General features: G+C 55.9%; 2 protein-coding genes across 5 annotated transcripts in view; one reads left to right on the top strand and one right to left on the bottom strand.

Moving 5' to 3' along the window:
* Positions 1-2,233: 2,233 nt before the first annotated feature.
* Positions 2,234-6,021, top strand: TIMM22 (translocase of inner mitochondrial membrane 22). The gene is made up of 4 exons (XM_069791133.1): positions 2,234-2,531; positions 2,978-3,174; positions 4,225-4,297; positions 5,408-6,021. The coding sequence occupies exons 1-4, from the start codon at positions 2,309-2,311 to the stop codon at positions 5,482-5,484; spliced, it is 570 nt and encodes a 189-aa protein (XP_069647234.1). The 5' UTR covers positions 2,234-2,308; the 3' UTR covers positions 5,485-6,021.
* A 1,187-nt stretch (positions 6,022-7,208) lies between these two features.
* ABR (ABR activator of RhoGEF and GTPase) overlaps positions 7,209-14,980 on the bottom strand; it is a 41,866-nt gene continuing 34,094 nt past the window's right edge. For all 4 annotated transcript variants that reach the window (XM_069791128.1, XM_069791129.1, XM_069791130.1 and 1 more), the window contains 7 exons: positions 13,320-13,379; positions 13,074-13,183; positions 12,674-12,813; positions 12,034-12,168; positions 11,641-11,746; positions 9,771-9,918; positions 7,209-9,614 (listed from right to left, as the gene is read on the bottom strand). In XM_069791128.1, coding sequence (XP_069647229.1) covers positions 9,525-9,614; positions 9,771-9,918; positions 11,641-11,746; positions 12,034-12,168; positions 12,674-12,813; positions 13,074-13,183; positions 13,320-13,379 — 789 coding nt within the window. In that variant the 3' untranslated portion in view covers positions 7,209-9,524. The remainder of the gene's footprint in view (positions 9,615-9,770; positions 9,919-11,640; positions 11,747-12,033; positions 12,169-12,673; positions 12,814-13,073; positions 13,184-13,319; positions 13,380-14,980) is intronic.

Consider the following 14,980-nt stretch of genomic DNA (forward strand, 5'->3'; position numbering starts at 1 on the left):
ATTTTATGTAACTGTATTTGCAAAATATTTATAAAAATATTATATTTACAAACAAATAGTAACCCAGCATTTTCTCCAAAACCCAGGAACAGAGAAAAGAAAGTCAAAACAATATTCCAGCTATACATGTAAACTCTCGGTCCTCAGATTCCAAATCCAACATATCTTTTTTCCCTTTGTACCTTTTGAAAATAGGCTTTGCAGTGTGACTTCAAGATCAGCCCAACTAGGTTATTTTGGATCAAGGAGAAGATTGAAATCTAAAGTTCAGGGCTCCTTAGGGAGATCATCCTGCCAGCAACCTTCTCTACCTTGTAAAGACACTGTTTTAGTAGATTTTAACTGCACACTTTTCAACAGTTTCTGACTTTAAAAAAAAAAAAAAAAAAAAAAGAAAACCAACAAAGGAGTAAAAAACAGTGGAGAGGGAAGAGCACTGGGCAAGTGGACCCTACTGGTCCAGCCAGTAGAGGGCAGTGGAATTTAAGAGGAAAGTTGTTGAAAACGAACTTCGTATAATGAAATATTTCACTTGGTAAAACCATCAATTTAAATTGTTATTTCAACCTACCTATCCAGTCCTAAAATAAGACATAAGCAAGACAAAGTGCAAAGGATAAAAAAAAGGAAGAAAACAGATTACTTCAGGATCTCTAAAGAGTTGTGTTTCAGGGTATCAGGAAGATTTCATATTTAATGCATTGTTTAAAAATAATTATTAAGTCTTTTAAAATTTCAGTTATTGAAATACACTACTTCGAAGCATCCTGTCGAAACCATCCCAGATATTTCTCAGGTGTTTAAAAACCTATGGGTAATTTTAACATTAAAATAGAGAAATATTAAAAAAAAAAAAGTCAAGAAAGCTATTTTTAAGGCATACCTATCTTGACTTGTGCCGAGCTGAACAGAAAGCTGGTTCTAGTCCACCAGAACAAGAAAGTAAAACAGGCTAAGCAAAATGCAACACAAGCAAAGCAGTAAAAGATTTTTAATGTTCACAGCACCTTGCTTAAAAAAAAAAAAGGGGGGGGGGAAGGGGGGGTAAAAGAAAAAGGTAAAAAGCACCATTTCTCACCTCATTACCAAAAAGAACAAGCTTCTAAGAGCAAAGGTTTCTATATGATTTGTCATGAGTTAAGTTTGCATTTTGTGACAGAAAGGCAGATTTTGGTTACTCTCCAAGCCCTTCTGAGATATACACAGGTCCTGAAGTGAAACTGCCACTCTACGCCAGAGGCGGCCAGGGTTTCCTCAGAAAGGCTACCGGAGATGGCCTGACACTCCAGCATTTTCACCTAGCCTGTGGAAAACGTGGAAGAGTGAAGATACCTTCCCTGAGCTCAGGCTAAGGAGCTCATACGCTGAGGTGCCATGAGCTCTCACCTCAGACGACGCTTGACGGCTGCCGGGGTAAACCGCAGCTTCCCGCGCTCCGACCTCCCCCACACGTCCAGCCGGCAGCTCCTCAGGGAACCACGGCGCTGAACCACCCCGCCGTGGGGCAGGGGCTTCGGCGGGAGTCGGTCCCCGCACCGGCACCCGGGCTCGGCGCCCACCCCGCTTACCGCCGGGATCCGCTGCCCTCCCCGGAGGGCTGCCCTCGTCCCGGCCGCTCGAGGGACGGCGCGGGGGGGAGGCTGCAACCGGCCGTCCCCGTCGCAGGACCTGTTGCCCCCCCCCAGACACCAGTCAGTCAGGGGGAAACGGCGGGAGGACGGCGCACGACGACGCCGGTACCTCAGGAGCTTGCCGCCCCCTCCCCGCACCTCAGCCAGGGCACAGGGACTCCGTCCCGCACTGCGGCACCTCAGCCCTCCCAGCCCCGGGGCTGCCCCGGGCGAGGCCGCCGGCCTGCCCCAGCCGGAACCGGAGCCGGAGCCCGCGCCCCGCTCACCTGCTGCCGCCGCCGCCGCCGCCGCTCTCGAAGATGCTCCCGGCGCCGGAGCCCTCACCTCACCTGCAGCGGCCCCAACGGCCGCCAGGGGGCCGGCGCGCAGCACGCCGGGTAATGTAGTCCCCCTCGGTCCCAAGGGACTGCCGAGCCCGTCAGAAGCCGCGCCGCTCGCCTACCCTCGTCGCGCCGCGGAGCCTGACCGGGAGTTGTAGTTCTCCGTGAAGGCGCTGCCGCGGGGCACGCTGGGATGCGTAGTCGCAGGGGAGGGAGAGCTGCCGGCGCCTCGCTTCGGCGGAACTACAGCTCCCGTGGGCCCCCGCGCGCCGCCACGGCTGCCGGGAGCCGCGTTACCGGCGCCTGGGGTGGGCCGGGACGCGGTGCGGGGCCGGCGGCGGGTGTCCGAGGCCGGTGATGGCGGCAGCGCCGCCGCCCTCCGCTCCGGGTGGCCCGGAGCCTCCCCCGCTGCAGTACAGCCTGTTGCTGCAGCACCTGGTGGGCGAGCAGCGGCGGCCCCGCGCTTGGGACCCCGCCGCCCTGGGCGGCATCCCCAGCCCGCCCAAGACCGAGGAGCAGAAGATGGTGGAGCGGGCCATGGAGAGCTGCGCCTTCAAAGCGGCGCTGGCCTGCGTGGGAGGTGCGGCGGGGGCGGCTGAGGGAGCCGGGGGAAGGCTGGAGGGACGGGGCGTTGAGGGGGAGCGGTGGTCGGGGCAGCCAGCTGCGGGAGCGGTTGTGGGGGGGGAGAGGCCGCAGCACAGGGCCCCCAGTGTTTAATTTTCCTCCCTCTGAGCCTTCTCCAGTGTCTGTCACAGGTCCCAGGGAGGGTTCTCTGTCTGTCTGCCTTCCTCGCAAAGGATAGACGTGCTCACAGACTTTCCTCAGCACAGCACAGGCTGTCGGCAAGGAAGGTGATCGGCGCCGGCGTCTGTGGTATCAAGGGACAGGCCGTTTGTGCTCTTGCACTGGCCTCTTTCACGCTGCAGCACTGACAAGACAGTGGGGAGCGGAGGTGGTTTGGTGCCTGTGGGCAATCTGCTGCTCGAATCCAGCCGAGGTTCATTTTATGCTGTTTGTCTTTTACAGGATTTGTTCTGGGAGGCGCATTTGGTGTCTTCACAGCTGGCATCGACACCAACGTTGGGTTTGATCCCAAGGATCCATATCGCACGCCAACCGCAAAAGAGGTCCTCAAAGATATGGGGCAGCGAGGCATATCCTACGCAAAGAACTTTGCCATTGTGGGCGCCATGTTCTCCTGCACAGAATGTGTGGTAGAATCTGTGAGTAATAACTTCTTAAGCATTAAGAAATGTTTTCTTGTACACTTAATCTCTTTTACTAGATTCAAATAAGTATGTATATACCCTGTGTAATAGGCCAAGGGAGTAGGCAAGTTTGTTTTGTTTCTTGGCCATCAAAGCTTTTCAGCTTTGAGACCTGTCTCCAGAACTGCTGTTGTCTGACAGGATGAGCAGAGGAGCATGCATTAGCGAAGTCCTTTTCAGTTCAGGTCCTGAATGTATTTGCAAGCATAGGCGTTCCTTTTTAAAACCCTAGCTATGAATATTTGTTGTTACTTTAAGACATCAAACTGCAAGTTGCAACACAGTAATCTGAGCCTCTAAAAATTCCATATGCAGAAAGGGATCCTTTGATTAAAGTTCTTAAGTAACAAGCCTATTTTCTTCTTGTCCCTACAGCAAGTAGTGACCTTGTGCAGCTCAGTGGTAACCCTATCATCCATTTTTTTAAATAGGAAAATTAGCCTGTTATGAATTTTGAGTACTGCCTTTTAAATGAAAGACACAATTATTTCTTAACCCATGCAGGAGAAAAGTGTATCTATCTGCTTGCACAATGGAGCAGAACAAAGAGATCTCTGCACTGGTGAAAACTAGCGTGCTCTGGCTATGGAAGTAGTACATCTTTGTCAGCAGCGTGCTCTGGCTCTCACCTGTGCTGAGAACCAGGCTGCATGGCCAGGCTCAGTGTTGTGCTCATGTAGTTATAGTGCCTTTAAAATCTCTGAGCTGCTGCCAGTGCAGAGTGCTGTGTTCTGGGGGCTGTATCGGCTCACCTGAGAATCTTTGCCGTAGCACTGCATTGCACCATATGGATTTGTCTTACCTGTGTCGGTGACCCCTTCCTTCCTCTTCTGGCCCTGCAAGTCTGCTGTTCGAGAGTGCAGGGGGGCCATCTGCTGAGAATAGAGGGAAGAACATCCTCAGCTGAGAAGGGGCTGGAAGGTCATTTAATCTTTCTTGGTATTAGTACAGATACTGAGTGTTTATTCTGTATTTACTTGTTGATTCTGATTTTTAATTCCACAGTATCGTGGCAAGTCAGACTGGAAGAATAGTGTTATTAGCGGCTGCATCACAGGAGGAGCGATCGGCTTCAGAGGTTGGTAGAGCCTGCTATGAACTACTTCTGATAGGACTCTAATTTGGTTATGCAGCATGCGGTGTTTTTAACGGAACACACACTACAAATCTCTTTGCATGGGGTTGTGGTGATGTCAACATGAGAGTGTACTCTGGACTGGCAGAACTGCTCTATTGCTTTCCTGTCAGCTTGAAAGAGATGTGTGGGTAGGGAAGGCTTGGTCATACGGGACAGTGAGATTGGAGGAAAATGAACAGAATTGACTTGAAAGAAAAATCAGGAAATGGTGTTAGCTATCCACACTCTTCTGTGGTGCTGTGGGGAGTGAGCCAAAAATACATACTGAGCAATTCTCTGAAGCTACAGCTCTTGTGTTAACAGAGCTCTGCTTATATGTACTATTTCACTGGCAGTAACTCTGTTAATTTGCACAGTGTGTAAAATACTTTCCTCCTTTCTCACATATCAATTCAAACAGACAATTCTATTTAGCTGTAAAAGAGCAGGAGCACTGGGATTTTAGTCCGGCAGGCACTAGTGGGGACTTCGGGAAGCCTTGAGTGCTAACAACATCTGGAGAAAAGCCCCAAGTAGGAAGAGAGCTGCTCTGCTCATCAGAAATATCAAACTTCTCTCACCTCTCCTTAAGAAAAAAACTTGTCCACAGAGCATAAAAGAAAAGAAAGTGCTCTTGAAAGTGCTTCTAATTGAGCTTGTTAAGTTGTGTGTGTCCTGGACCTAATCCTCTTAGAGCTTTCAAAGCAGTAGCTGCTCTTCTCATCCCTCCCTAGTCCAACAGCAAAGCCACTGGCAGCGCTCAGATCAGAGCGCACCGAAATCAGCAATGGCCACTGGCGTTTTCTCTTCTATCCTTTGGGGGGAGACTTAGCAACACAGCGCCCAGACAGCGTGCCGTGCTAGTCCAGCCGTAGTAGTTTTAATAAGTCCAGTGTGTGCCAGGTTCCCCCCTCACCTTGGGCAGTGGTAGTGCCAGTGTTCCCTGGTAGCGGACCGCCAGGTTCCTGCAGGTGTTAAGCTCTTCAAGCCAGCACAGCGTAAGTTAGTTACTGGGAAGAAAAATATTTTTCCTATTTTGTCTCATTCTTTCCCACCCTTTTTGCATTGCAGCTGGTTTGAAGGCAGGGGTTATTGGCTGTGGTGGATTTGCTGCTTTCTCCGCTGCAATTGATTACTATCTACGGTAACAGTGGGATCCCTTGGGAGCAAGTTTCCCTTTTGTTCCAGTGCTGCTGCTAAGAGCCTGCATCACGGCAGAAGAACCATCAGGCTTACCTTTCCACTGCCTCTGGAGTCCCGATCAGCGCAAGCTGGATGGTGTTGGCCGCTTTTCCTGAATGACTAACAATAATCTGGCTCTGAGCCCTGGCGTGCTGCTTCAGGCAGACTTGCGGGAGTATGCGAGGATGGAGTCAGGCGCAGTGAGCAGTATCTCCAGGACGGATCAGCTGACTGTCAGTTTCCAGGAAACAAGCCTGGACTCTGAGCTTTTTCAATCCTTTGGGTCTGACTTTGATTAAGTCTGCTGCTAGCATCAAAAGAGGCAGGAGGACAATCTTCAAAAAGAAAGGCAGTGATTTAGGTTATCATGTATTTGAACATGCTGCAAGTGTTTTAACAGTTATCAGTTTGCAGCTTGCTACTCGGTTGAGGAGAGGTAAGATCCTGTGGAGAAATAAGTTTGTTCCAGGCTTTTCTTAAAATACCAGCTGAAGACAAACCACCATCTGTACAACTTGTCTTATTTCGAGTACAGAGATGAGAGCCAGATTTCTTTACCATGTCTTAAAGGGAAAAGCAAAAAGGAATCCTTAGCCTTAGAACCGCGTGGTTACTGGCAGATGAACAAAACAGTTTAAGGGGAAAAAAAGAGGTTGTTGCAGAAGTATAATTCTCTGTAGCCACTTGGCTAGCCTGATTTAACCTCACTGTGGGAGTACAAATAATCTTGCTACTGCTTTAACTGCAACAGGCTCACACCATTAGTTCCAGCAGTTTGATAGTGAGACTAGAAAGCAAAGTTGTGAGAATAAACCACTGTTAGACAGATTAACTGGGCATTCACTTAGCGCACAGTCTGTTTCCCATCACGTACATCCCTGTACCACCACTGAGTGCCCCAGTGTTACGCTGGGGGAAGTGCAGAATGTTGGTACTGAAGTCAACATCTGTTCATTAGCTCAAGGAGCTGCTGCCTTTTTGATTTGCATTCATATTAGCCCTCTTGCTCTTCTAACCAAGCGCTGTTCTCAGACCTCAGGGGGTAATTTTTATACTCTGAATAGTTTAGGCTGATTTTAACCTCCATTGAGCCACTCCGCAATGGCAAACACCCACCCTCATCTTTTTGAGGCAGTGGGATTTCAGATTCAGTGCACACGCCTAATAAGGGTTCTCCCAGCCACTTCTCCTGCTTTGCATCCACGGTTTGACATCCCAGAATAGTGACAGCACTTGCTTACCTGGAAGAGCAATACTAGCAGGGTAGTTTGGCAGATACAGTGGTCAGTGGTCAGTTTGGAGGCATGCTGTCTATCATTCCCACAGGGAAAGAAGTGGGGAGACAGCACCATGTGATCTATCAGATGAGGTTTCCAGATTGCCTGATGTCCCTTGCTGTGCCTGTTCAGTATCCTCAGGCCAGAAGCTGTGCAAGTCAGCTGAATTTTAAGCTTGAGTAATTCTGGGCTGATTAAACAAGCTGGCTCCAGACAGTCCAGGTTTTTTCCTCCAGAATGTACTGAAATGCAAGGATGTAGCCCAAACCATAAGATGTCTCTTAAAAGATTGCCTGGCACAACGCCTGTGCTTATACCACTGGCTTGAAGTGCAACTAGCAAGATTTCCACAACTGAAAGAGAAGCTGTGATGCCAAGGTGATCAGTTAGTGCAAACAGCAACACCACAGGGCTCCTTTTGTGCAAATGTTGGGGCTTTGCATTTTTATTAATATTTTTTTTCTCCTCACATGGTTTACAGCCATTTAAAGTTTATAATCTACAGAAATTGAAACAGAACACAAACAAAAATATATCCTTAACAACTTTTGAAAGTCAAATATTAATTAACAGTTCTATTCTACCTGTAGCTGCAAGAGTCCACCCCCCCTCTTCCTTCCTGTAGGGACAAGCAAAAGCCAGTCATGGGGACGGCCACAGCCTGTTGTGCCAGGGCTGTGTGGACCGGGCCTCCAGCCACTGTCGCGCGGGGGGAATTTGGCTGTACAGAGTCTCCATCTGGAATGACAGTATCGTGGACAGAGACTTGGACACATGTAACAAATCAGACACACACAGGGATCCATTGTGCAGTCAGATCTAAAACTCGGCCTCCTTACTGGGTCCAGGGCCAAGACAGACGCCTGGGTCTTTTCTGCAATGCTGTTTCCCTTCTGTTTAGCTGGTAGTCAAGAGGAGCAGGGTCTGGAGTGGGAGCCCTTTGGAGGGGGACTGAAAGACCTCCCCTCCTTTAGTCGCTTTGCTGGTGCGGGGCCGGCAAGTGCTGCCTTCCCCGGGGATGTGGGCTTTGGACATACCTGGTGCATCAGTGGCAGGCGGCCGGGCTCTACCTGGAACAGTCTGTTAGTCAGGAGGGTAAAGGCAACGCTGCTGCTAGCAGGGATACGCTTGGTCACTTCTCATCCATCTCCATTTGGCACAGGAGAGCACGGGGCCAACGCAATCGGGGAGGGGGAGCTTTCCCACAAGGACACGGACTCGGCTCACAGAGCGAAAGGTTTTGTGTCCCAACAGGTACCAGTACCTACCTGTGAGTGTGGGAAGGTGGGGGACATACTGGGAGCCAGGCACTCGGGCAGCCGGAGCACAGCCTGGCAGCAAGCACAGACACGTGGCTGTCCTGCCTTGGGACATGGCATGACAACTCCAGCCATCAGCCTGGGGGTCAAGAACTGGAGCCACTAACTAAAATGGACCTGAGCTGGCTGGGCACAGCTAACCCAGCAGCAACTGCTTTGTGAGAAAGAGAAAATGAAGCACTTCTGCCTTCAGTAGTGAGGGCCACGAAGGCTTTCCTCCTCCTGTCCCTCTGCGCTGGTTTCCAGGCTGGGTGACCGTCCAGCTGCCTCAGAGCACTTGCCTCCGGCAGGGCCATGTGCTGCCATTTGCCCAGGGCAGTGGGGAAGGCCAAGGAGGGAAACAAAAACCTCCCCATTCTCGTGGCCACATCAGGAACGCTGGTGCCCCGGCAGGCTCTGCCACGGGGCACAGCCAGTGTCGGCAGTCTTTGCGGCAGTGGTGGGCTGGCAGGGGCGCGCGCGCCTCGCTGTGGCAGAGATACGGGTGTACGGCAACGGCAGGGACCCCGTTCCCCGCCCCGCCAGGGCTTTTTGGGGAAACTGGGATCCACGTGCCCTGATGGGACCCCCATCAGTGCCAGAGCACTGCCCTGGGGTCAGCCTGTGGTGGAGGAAGCAGACCTGCCCGGCTGGCCGTGGATCGAGACCAGCACAGCACCTCTCGCTCCAGCCTTGTGTGACGGGTTACCCAAAACGCTACTTGGAGGCGAGATACAGCGAGGGAAGTAACCGCCACGCTACACGCACGCAGGCAAAGCGCAGGATAAGGGCTGTAGAGGGGACTGGCCTGATAGCACCCAGAAGAGACGTGGCGAGGAGGAAGCAGCACCCCACTCCTCTGCTCTCGTGGTCGCGGGTTTGCTCGGGCCAGAGCAGGATCCAGGCACGGGGTCCAACGTTTGCGCAGGCAGCAAGCCAAAGCAGAGCTGGTCATCACCGTCACCGGGGAGGGAAGCCCGTGAGCTCCCAGCCTCTGAAGCAAGCCGGTGCTGCACATGCAGGCGTGGGGCAGGGGAGCTGGGCAGCGAAACAGGCACTCGTGGGACGCTGCAGGCTTCGAGCTGGGCGAGACGAGGGGCGCCTGGTAGAGGCGAGCAGGCAGAAAGGAGTCCAGGAGAAAACTAGCCAAGGGGGAAGCCTGTGTCCACAGCCCTTGTCAGTCACTACCTCTTCCATTGAACAAATATACATAAAACCAATTCTTGAACACAAGAAGGGACATAAGACACGACTACTTTACAGAGAGGCACGGCGCCTGGGGTAGGACCGGGCCACTGGTACGCGATTGTACAGGAGCTGCAGGCGGCACCGTCCTGGGTCCGGGCCGGTCTCCCTGGGGGGCTGTGATCCAGTCCGTGTCCCCCAGCAGGGAGCTGGGAGTGTTTGCAGCTGGTGCCTTCTCCCTGCAGGCTACACGTCCGTGGAGAAGTAAAGTGTGTTGCGTTTCAGCTCAGTGAAGGAGATGGGAGGATGCTGCAGGTAGTAGAGAAGGACCTGGACCTGTAGCAAGCAAATGGGGGGTGTTAGGCCAGAAAGGGGCAGAGCTGCCACCTCCCAGCTTGGCCCTGTGCAGCCACATCCAGCAAAGAGCTACAAACCTACCCAGACAGGCAGGTAAACCCCTCTGCTCCCCACACTGCCAGGACGCCTTCTTACCTGGGCCATCACGTCGTGGGACCAGATGTCGGAGGCCAGGGTGAGATGTGCCTTGCTCTCCCCCTCCGAGGGTCTCAGCAGTGTTGGCCCGAAGACCGTGGCCAGGTTGTGGAGAGACATTTTGTTGATAGGCTCCTTTTCAGCTACCCTGCAGGGTACGGGCAGAGAGGGAACGTGAGCCCCTAACGCTGTTCTCCCGGAATGGGGCAACCACGGGGCGATGGCGGGGGTAGGGGGGCGAGCGCTGGTCTCCCTTCTCCCAGCTCCCAGCCCTGGCAGGGTACCTTTGGCTTGCCATTGCCCATCACGGCCGCCAGCAAACCCAGGTGCAGGGCAGGGAGCTCTGCCCCCTTCACGGCCTCCGCCGGAGCTGCCGGGCCTGGCTGGGAGCCCCAGGAGTGATGTGGCAGCGACCAAGCCCTTGCTTGCTTATGTGCTGCGGGGCCTCCACCCTTCCCAAACCCTGGCAGGGTACAGGGAGCTCCGCACCAGCTCGTGCCTCCCCGCACCTACTCCCCCCCCCCAAAAAAAAAGTGCTCCCTACCCCACCGACCCTGCGGGGACCCCAGCCAGCCTGTGTCGAGGGAACCAGGACCACAACATTGCCATGTTAGGAGGCAGCTGCGCTCCCCAGCACAGGCTGCACGGTTGAGCCCCGGCCAGGGGAGCAGATGTGGGAACTGGCTGTGCCCAGTTCTCAGGATGGAAATGGATTTTTTTCCTTCCCCACCCCCCTAGCATCAATCACTTTTTCTGTTTGGTTTTAGCCAAACCAGAGGGGAAAAAAAAAAAAAAAAAAAAAAAAGCTTCATGATGCAAGTAACATGAGCCGTGAGCCCTGGTCCCAAATTCGTGGCTAGCTCTGGACAGGCTCTGCGTGCTGCACCACTGCCCCGCCCACAGCCCCGTGCCCTCCATGGGTTTCGGGTCCCCAGCGAGCCCCAAAACTGTCCGCCCCCAGGTTTGCATGGGCTTCATCTGCGCCAAGATAAAGCCTGGCAAACCAGGCATTGCTGCACTCGCCCCGGGACGAGCGACACGGGGCGTCACCTGCAGCTTTGGGACATGTCTGCAGAGCTGACTTCTCTGGACTTTGGCCACCCGCTACAGACAAGTTACAGGGATTATTGCACCTTGTTTTGCAGGACCTACTGCTGGATTGGTGGGAAGGGACGCAGCGCTCAGTTTTCCCGCTCAGGGGGACACTGCGCAGCTCCCAGCTGATTTCCCCATCCTGCACCAAGGCCAGCCGCTCCCCGCAGAGAGCTCGTCCAACCAGCTGCACACTGGCTGCAGCAGCCAAGAGCTGCATCTCGCCAGAGGACGTGTGCTCCCTGCAGAGCTGACCCGCATCAACGGCCGTGCGCTGCAAAATCCCTGCTGGCACCGTGGCCGGTGGTCCTGGGGTGCTGGGGGCTGCTCCGTGGGGCACAAAGGCTCCAGGATCCCTCCAGGATCCCTCCAGCATCCTATGGGGCCCACAGAAAGAAGCCAAAGGGATTCGTGGCATGCCGAGTCCCAGCCTGACCCTGGCGAAAACGCTGGAGCCCGGGGAGATAGAGCAGGTGGGACACACCTGGGGCTGCACCCGCTTGGAGGGGCTGGGAGAGGAAAGGGCTGCTCTGCCACCTGCCCGACACCGAGCTGCTGTTGCCGGCCCTGGCTGCTGCCTGCAGCCCTGCTCTGCACCAGCACAGCACCATCTGCCTCCAGTTTGGAATCAGCCTGCGGCTGCACAGGCACCACAGGAATCAGACAGCGGCTCTAACTCTGCTCACATCCCATTCGCACAGAAAAGTGGAGACAGACCCATCCTGCACCTCCTGCCCGCTCCGGGCAGCCGCCCGGGAGCCGCAAGCCGAGCCGTTACCTTTTCAAGTGCTCCAGCAGGAAGAGGAAGGTGATGAGGTTGGGGTCAGGCAGTGAGCGGAGAAGGTGCATCATGCAGTTCTCCTTGGCAGCAGGATCCGAGAGGGCTGGAGACAAGGAGGGAGAGACCTCAGGACAGGGGCTGGTGACGTCTTGTGCAGCAGCAGGACCCACCACGACCAGATGCCTCCCAGCAGCCCGCGCATAAGCGGCCGACCCTGCCCCGCAGGGCTCTGCCTCCACCCTGGGGAGCAGCACCACGAGCCGGCAAGGACAGCCAGAATCGAGTGGGCTAAGTTGGGAAGGACCCTCAGGAGTCTCCCATCCTGGCGCAGGCAATGCCAACCAGAGCCACACTTGGGCACCGACCCCTTCCCCATGCCCGAGCCCTTACCGATCCCCTCCATGAAGGCGGGGTAGAGTCTGTCAGTGAGGAGGGGCTCAGGCAGCTCACGGAAGTACAGCTTCAGCGTGCCGGCGATGGCGTTGATGTCCATGTCACTCAGCATGACCAGGATGTCCTTGTTATCTGTCCAGAGAGCACCTGCATGTGATGCCTCCTGCACCTCCTTCCCCTCTGGGTCTCAACCCCCCCACGTCACCCCGGCTGCCTGGCCAGGCTGTCGGCTGGAGGGCAGGGACAGCCCTGCCGGGTCCACAGCACTGTTTAGCCAGGATGGGGCTGGGAAGAGCCGAGCAGTTCCCGCCTGGCTGGGCAATGGGACGCGGAACAATTTGCAAATCCATTTGCAACATTGCCCTGACTCAGTGTCTCCCAGGAGCCAGCCAGGCGTGGCGGCAGCTCAGAGACACCAAGGCACAAACAAGGCTGGGACCTCTGGGCGTTTGCTTTCCCAGCTACACCCTCCTTCTCTCCCCCAGCCCCTTCCTGGGCACACCGGCACATTTTGCACACATGCAGTGCAACAACCAGACCCTGGGCTTGCAGGGCAGGGGACCAGGAGCATCTCGGTGCCTGTGAACCCTCCCAGGGTAATGTGACGCAAAGGGCGGCCGTCTCCCAGGACACTCACTTGCATCGAAGACGGCTTTCAACGCCTGGATGTCAGTGGCAACGCCAGAGATCCTGTAGATGCCGACCTCTTCGATGCCCCTCTTCTCCACCTCCTCGATGCACTGGCGCACGATGTAAGGCACCTTGGAGCGCTCGCGCCTGGCTCGGAAAGCAGAGCCATGAGGAAGAATTCCCGGGGGACCCTACGGCAGCCAGCTCAGCCCTGCAAACCCTGGGCCCACGGGCAGGAGGGACATGCCAGGTGGGACATGCCATGGGGGTGGCGAAGGAACAGACGAGACCGCAGCAGAGAGCAAAAGCTGAGCTCTCCGGTGTTGGTGGGAGTAAGGGGACATGGTGCAACCCCACAACCACAGGGACCGGAGCAGATCAGGGCCCCCCCCCAGCCCCGCACGTACTTTGTCACGACGCTGATTTTGACCCCAAAGACGCCGGTCTGCTTTTTGGATGGGGTCCTCTTCAGGCTCATGTCTCTGCTTGTGAACTTCATGGAGAACTCCACCTTGATCTGCAGGAGACAGGAGGTGACTCCCAGCAGCCCGGCCCGGCCCCGTCACCTCAGTATTGCACGAAGGCACAGCACAGCCCCGGGGAAGGGGCTACAATCAAAGCGAGGGGCTGTGTGTCCCCGCAGCCCTGCTTACCCCGTTCATCTCAATCACATCCATATGCCAGTTCTTCGTCTGCACGGCCTGCGGGTCCAGCTGCGGGGAGAGATGGTGCATGAGCTCCGCAGGGATGCAGCCCCATGCCAGCCCCACTGCTGCCCCAGCCTGGCGGCCCCCGAAGCCCCCTGACCCACAGACAGCGTGCGGCACGGGACATGCTGTTCTCTGGTACCGTGCTGCCCACGCCAGAAGGATGGAGAGGGAAGGTCTGGGGTCCCTCTGTCTGTGCCCTGAAGCCGGGTGGGCTCAGCCTCCCCACCCTGGCCCCCTGAGCCCCTGCTAGGCAGTGCTTTAACCCACACCCGAGAAGCAAGAAATTTCCAAGAAATTAGGACTATTTCTGGCAGCAGATTGATGAAACAGAACTAGGGCAGTGTTTTCCATGCAGAAAAACAACATCTCCCCATAGCCAAGGCTATTTATAACCCCTGGGAATGACGGGCTCCGCTATTTCTGGCTTTGGGGCAAGCGGGGGACTTGGTGATGCTGCCCCGGCGCCCAGCCGCCGTGGCGAGGTGCTGGCATTCCCAAGGCCCCAGCAAGTGCCATGGTGGGCGCCGGGCCCCAGGGCTGGGCAGAGGCGGGTGCAGTTGCCTTTTGGGGCTTCTCGGTCCCCAGCTGGTGGTATCGATCCAGCCCCATCGATCCCCGTAATGCACAGGGCGGGCAGTGGGGCAGAGCCCAGCACTAATGTCCCCTCGGGGAAGGGGATGGGATGTGGGAGCTGGCAGGGACTGGTGGGGGCTCCCGGGGCCACGTGCACGCGGCTGCCATGCGATGCTCGCGCCAAGCGTGCGGGGTCACTCCTCAAGGACACGGGAGTTTCCTACAGCTGCTGGGTTGGGAGATGCTCCGGGCGAGCGCAAAGATGTCCGGAACCACTGCTCCGGCCACAGAGCTGCCATTCCCCTGCCCCAGCCTCTGGCTGCCCGTGAAGCCACTACATATCATGATCGGTGGGGGGGACACCCTGGAGTCCCTCACGTCCCTTCTCGCACACCAAGACCCCACACTCCCGAGGACAGGATCGAGCTGTCCTGGTTCTCGGCACAGAGCCAGCGCTGTGGCATCGCCCGCCGCCCAGCCCTGTGCCACGGTAAGCCCGAGCAGTTCCTCGGTGACTGCAGCACCACGGGAAATTCTGCGGTCTCCAGCACGGTCTGACATGCTGCGGTCTCCAACACGGCCCGGGAATGGCTCCTGACGTGGAGCCTTCCCTGGCGCTCCAGCCTGGCGCACGGGAGAGCCCGGCCAGCGCCACGCCACCTCCTCCCCGCCAGCCCTGCGGCTGCTGAGAACAGCAGCGGGGGGAGCAGGAGGAGGAGGAGGAGGAGGAAGGCTGCAGCTGCCCTGGGCTCCCGTGGGGCCCTGCAGCAGATTTGGACACCAGGATCACGAGGCTGCAGCCAGTCCGCCGCCAATCCCAGCCCTGCCGCTCCAATTCCCCTGTGTCCCCCCCGCCAGCAACGGATCCCCCCCCCCCCGTAGCGCTGCCGTGCACCCACCACGACCAACGCCAGCCCCACGCCACCCGTGCCGTGGAGTTTTCATCCCTTTTCCCCACACAGCCCGGTCCCACTCATGACAGCATCCAACCCTGTGAGCCCCAGGCAGCGGCAGCGAAGCCCTTTGTGCCC

Source organism: Haliaeetus albicilla, chromosome 9 (genome assembly GCF_947461875.1).
Source record: "Haliaeetus albicilla chromosome 9, bHalAlb1.1, whole genome shotgun sequence".
Lineage (NCBI taxonomy): Eukaryota > Metazoa > Chordata > Aves > Accipitriformes > Accipitridae > Haliaeetus > Haliaeetus albicilla.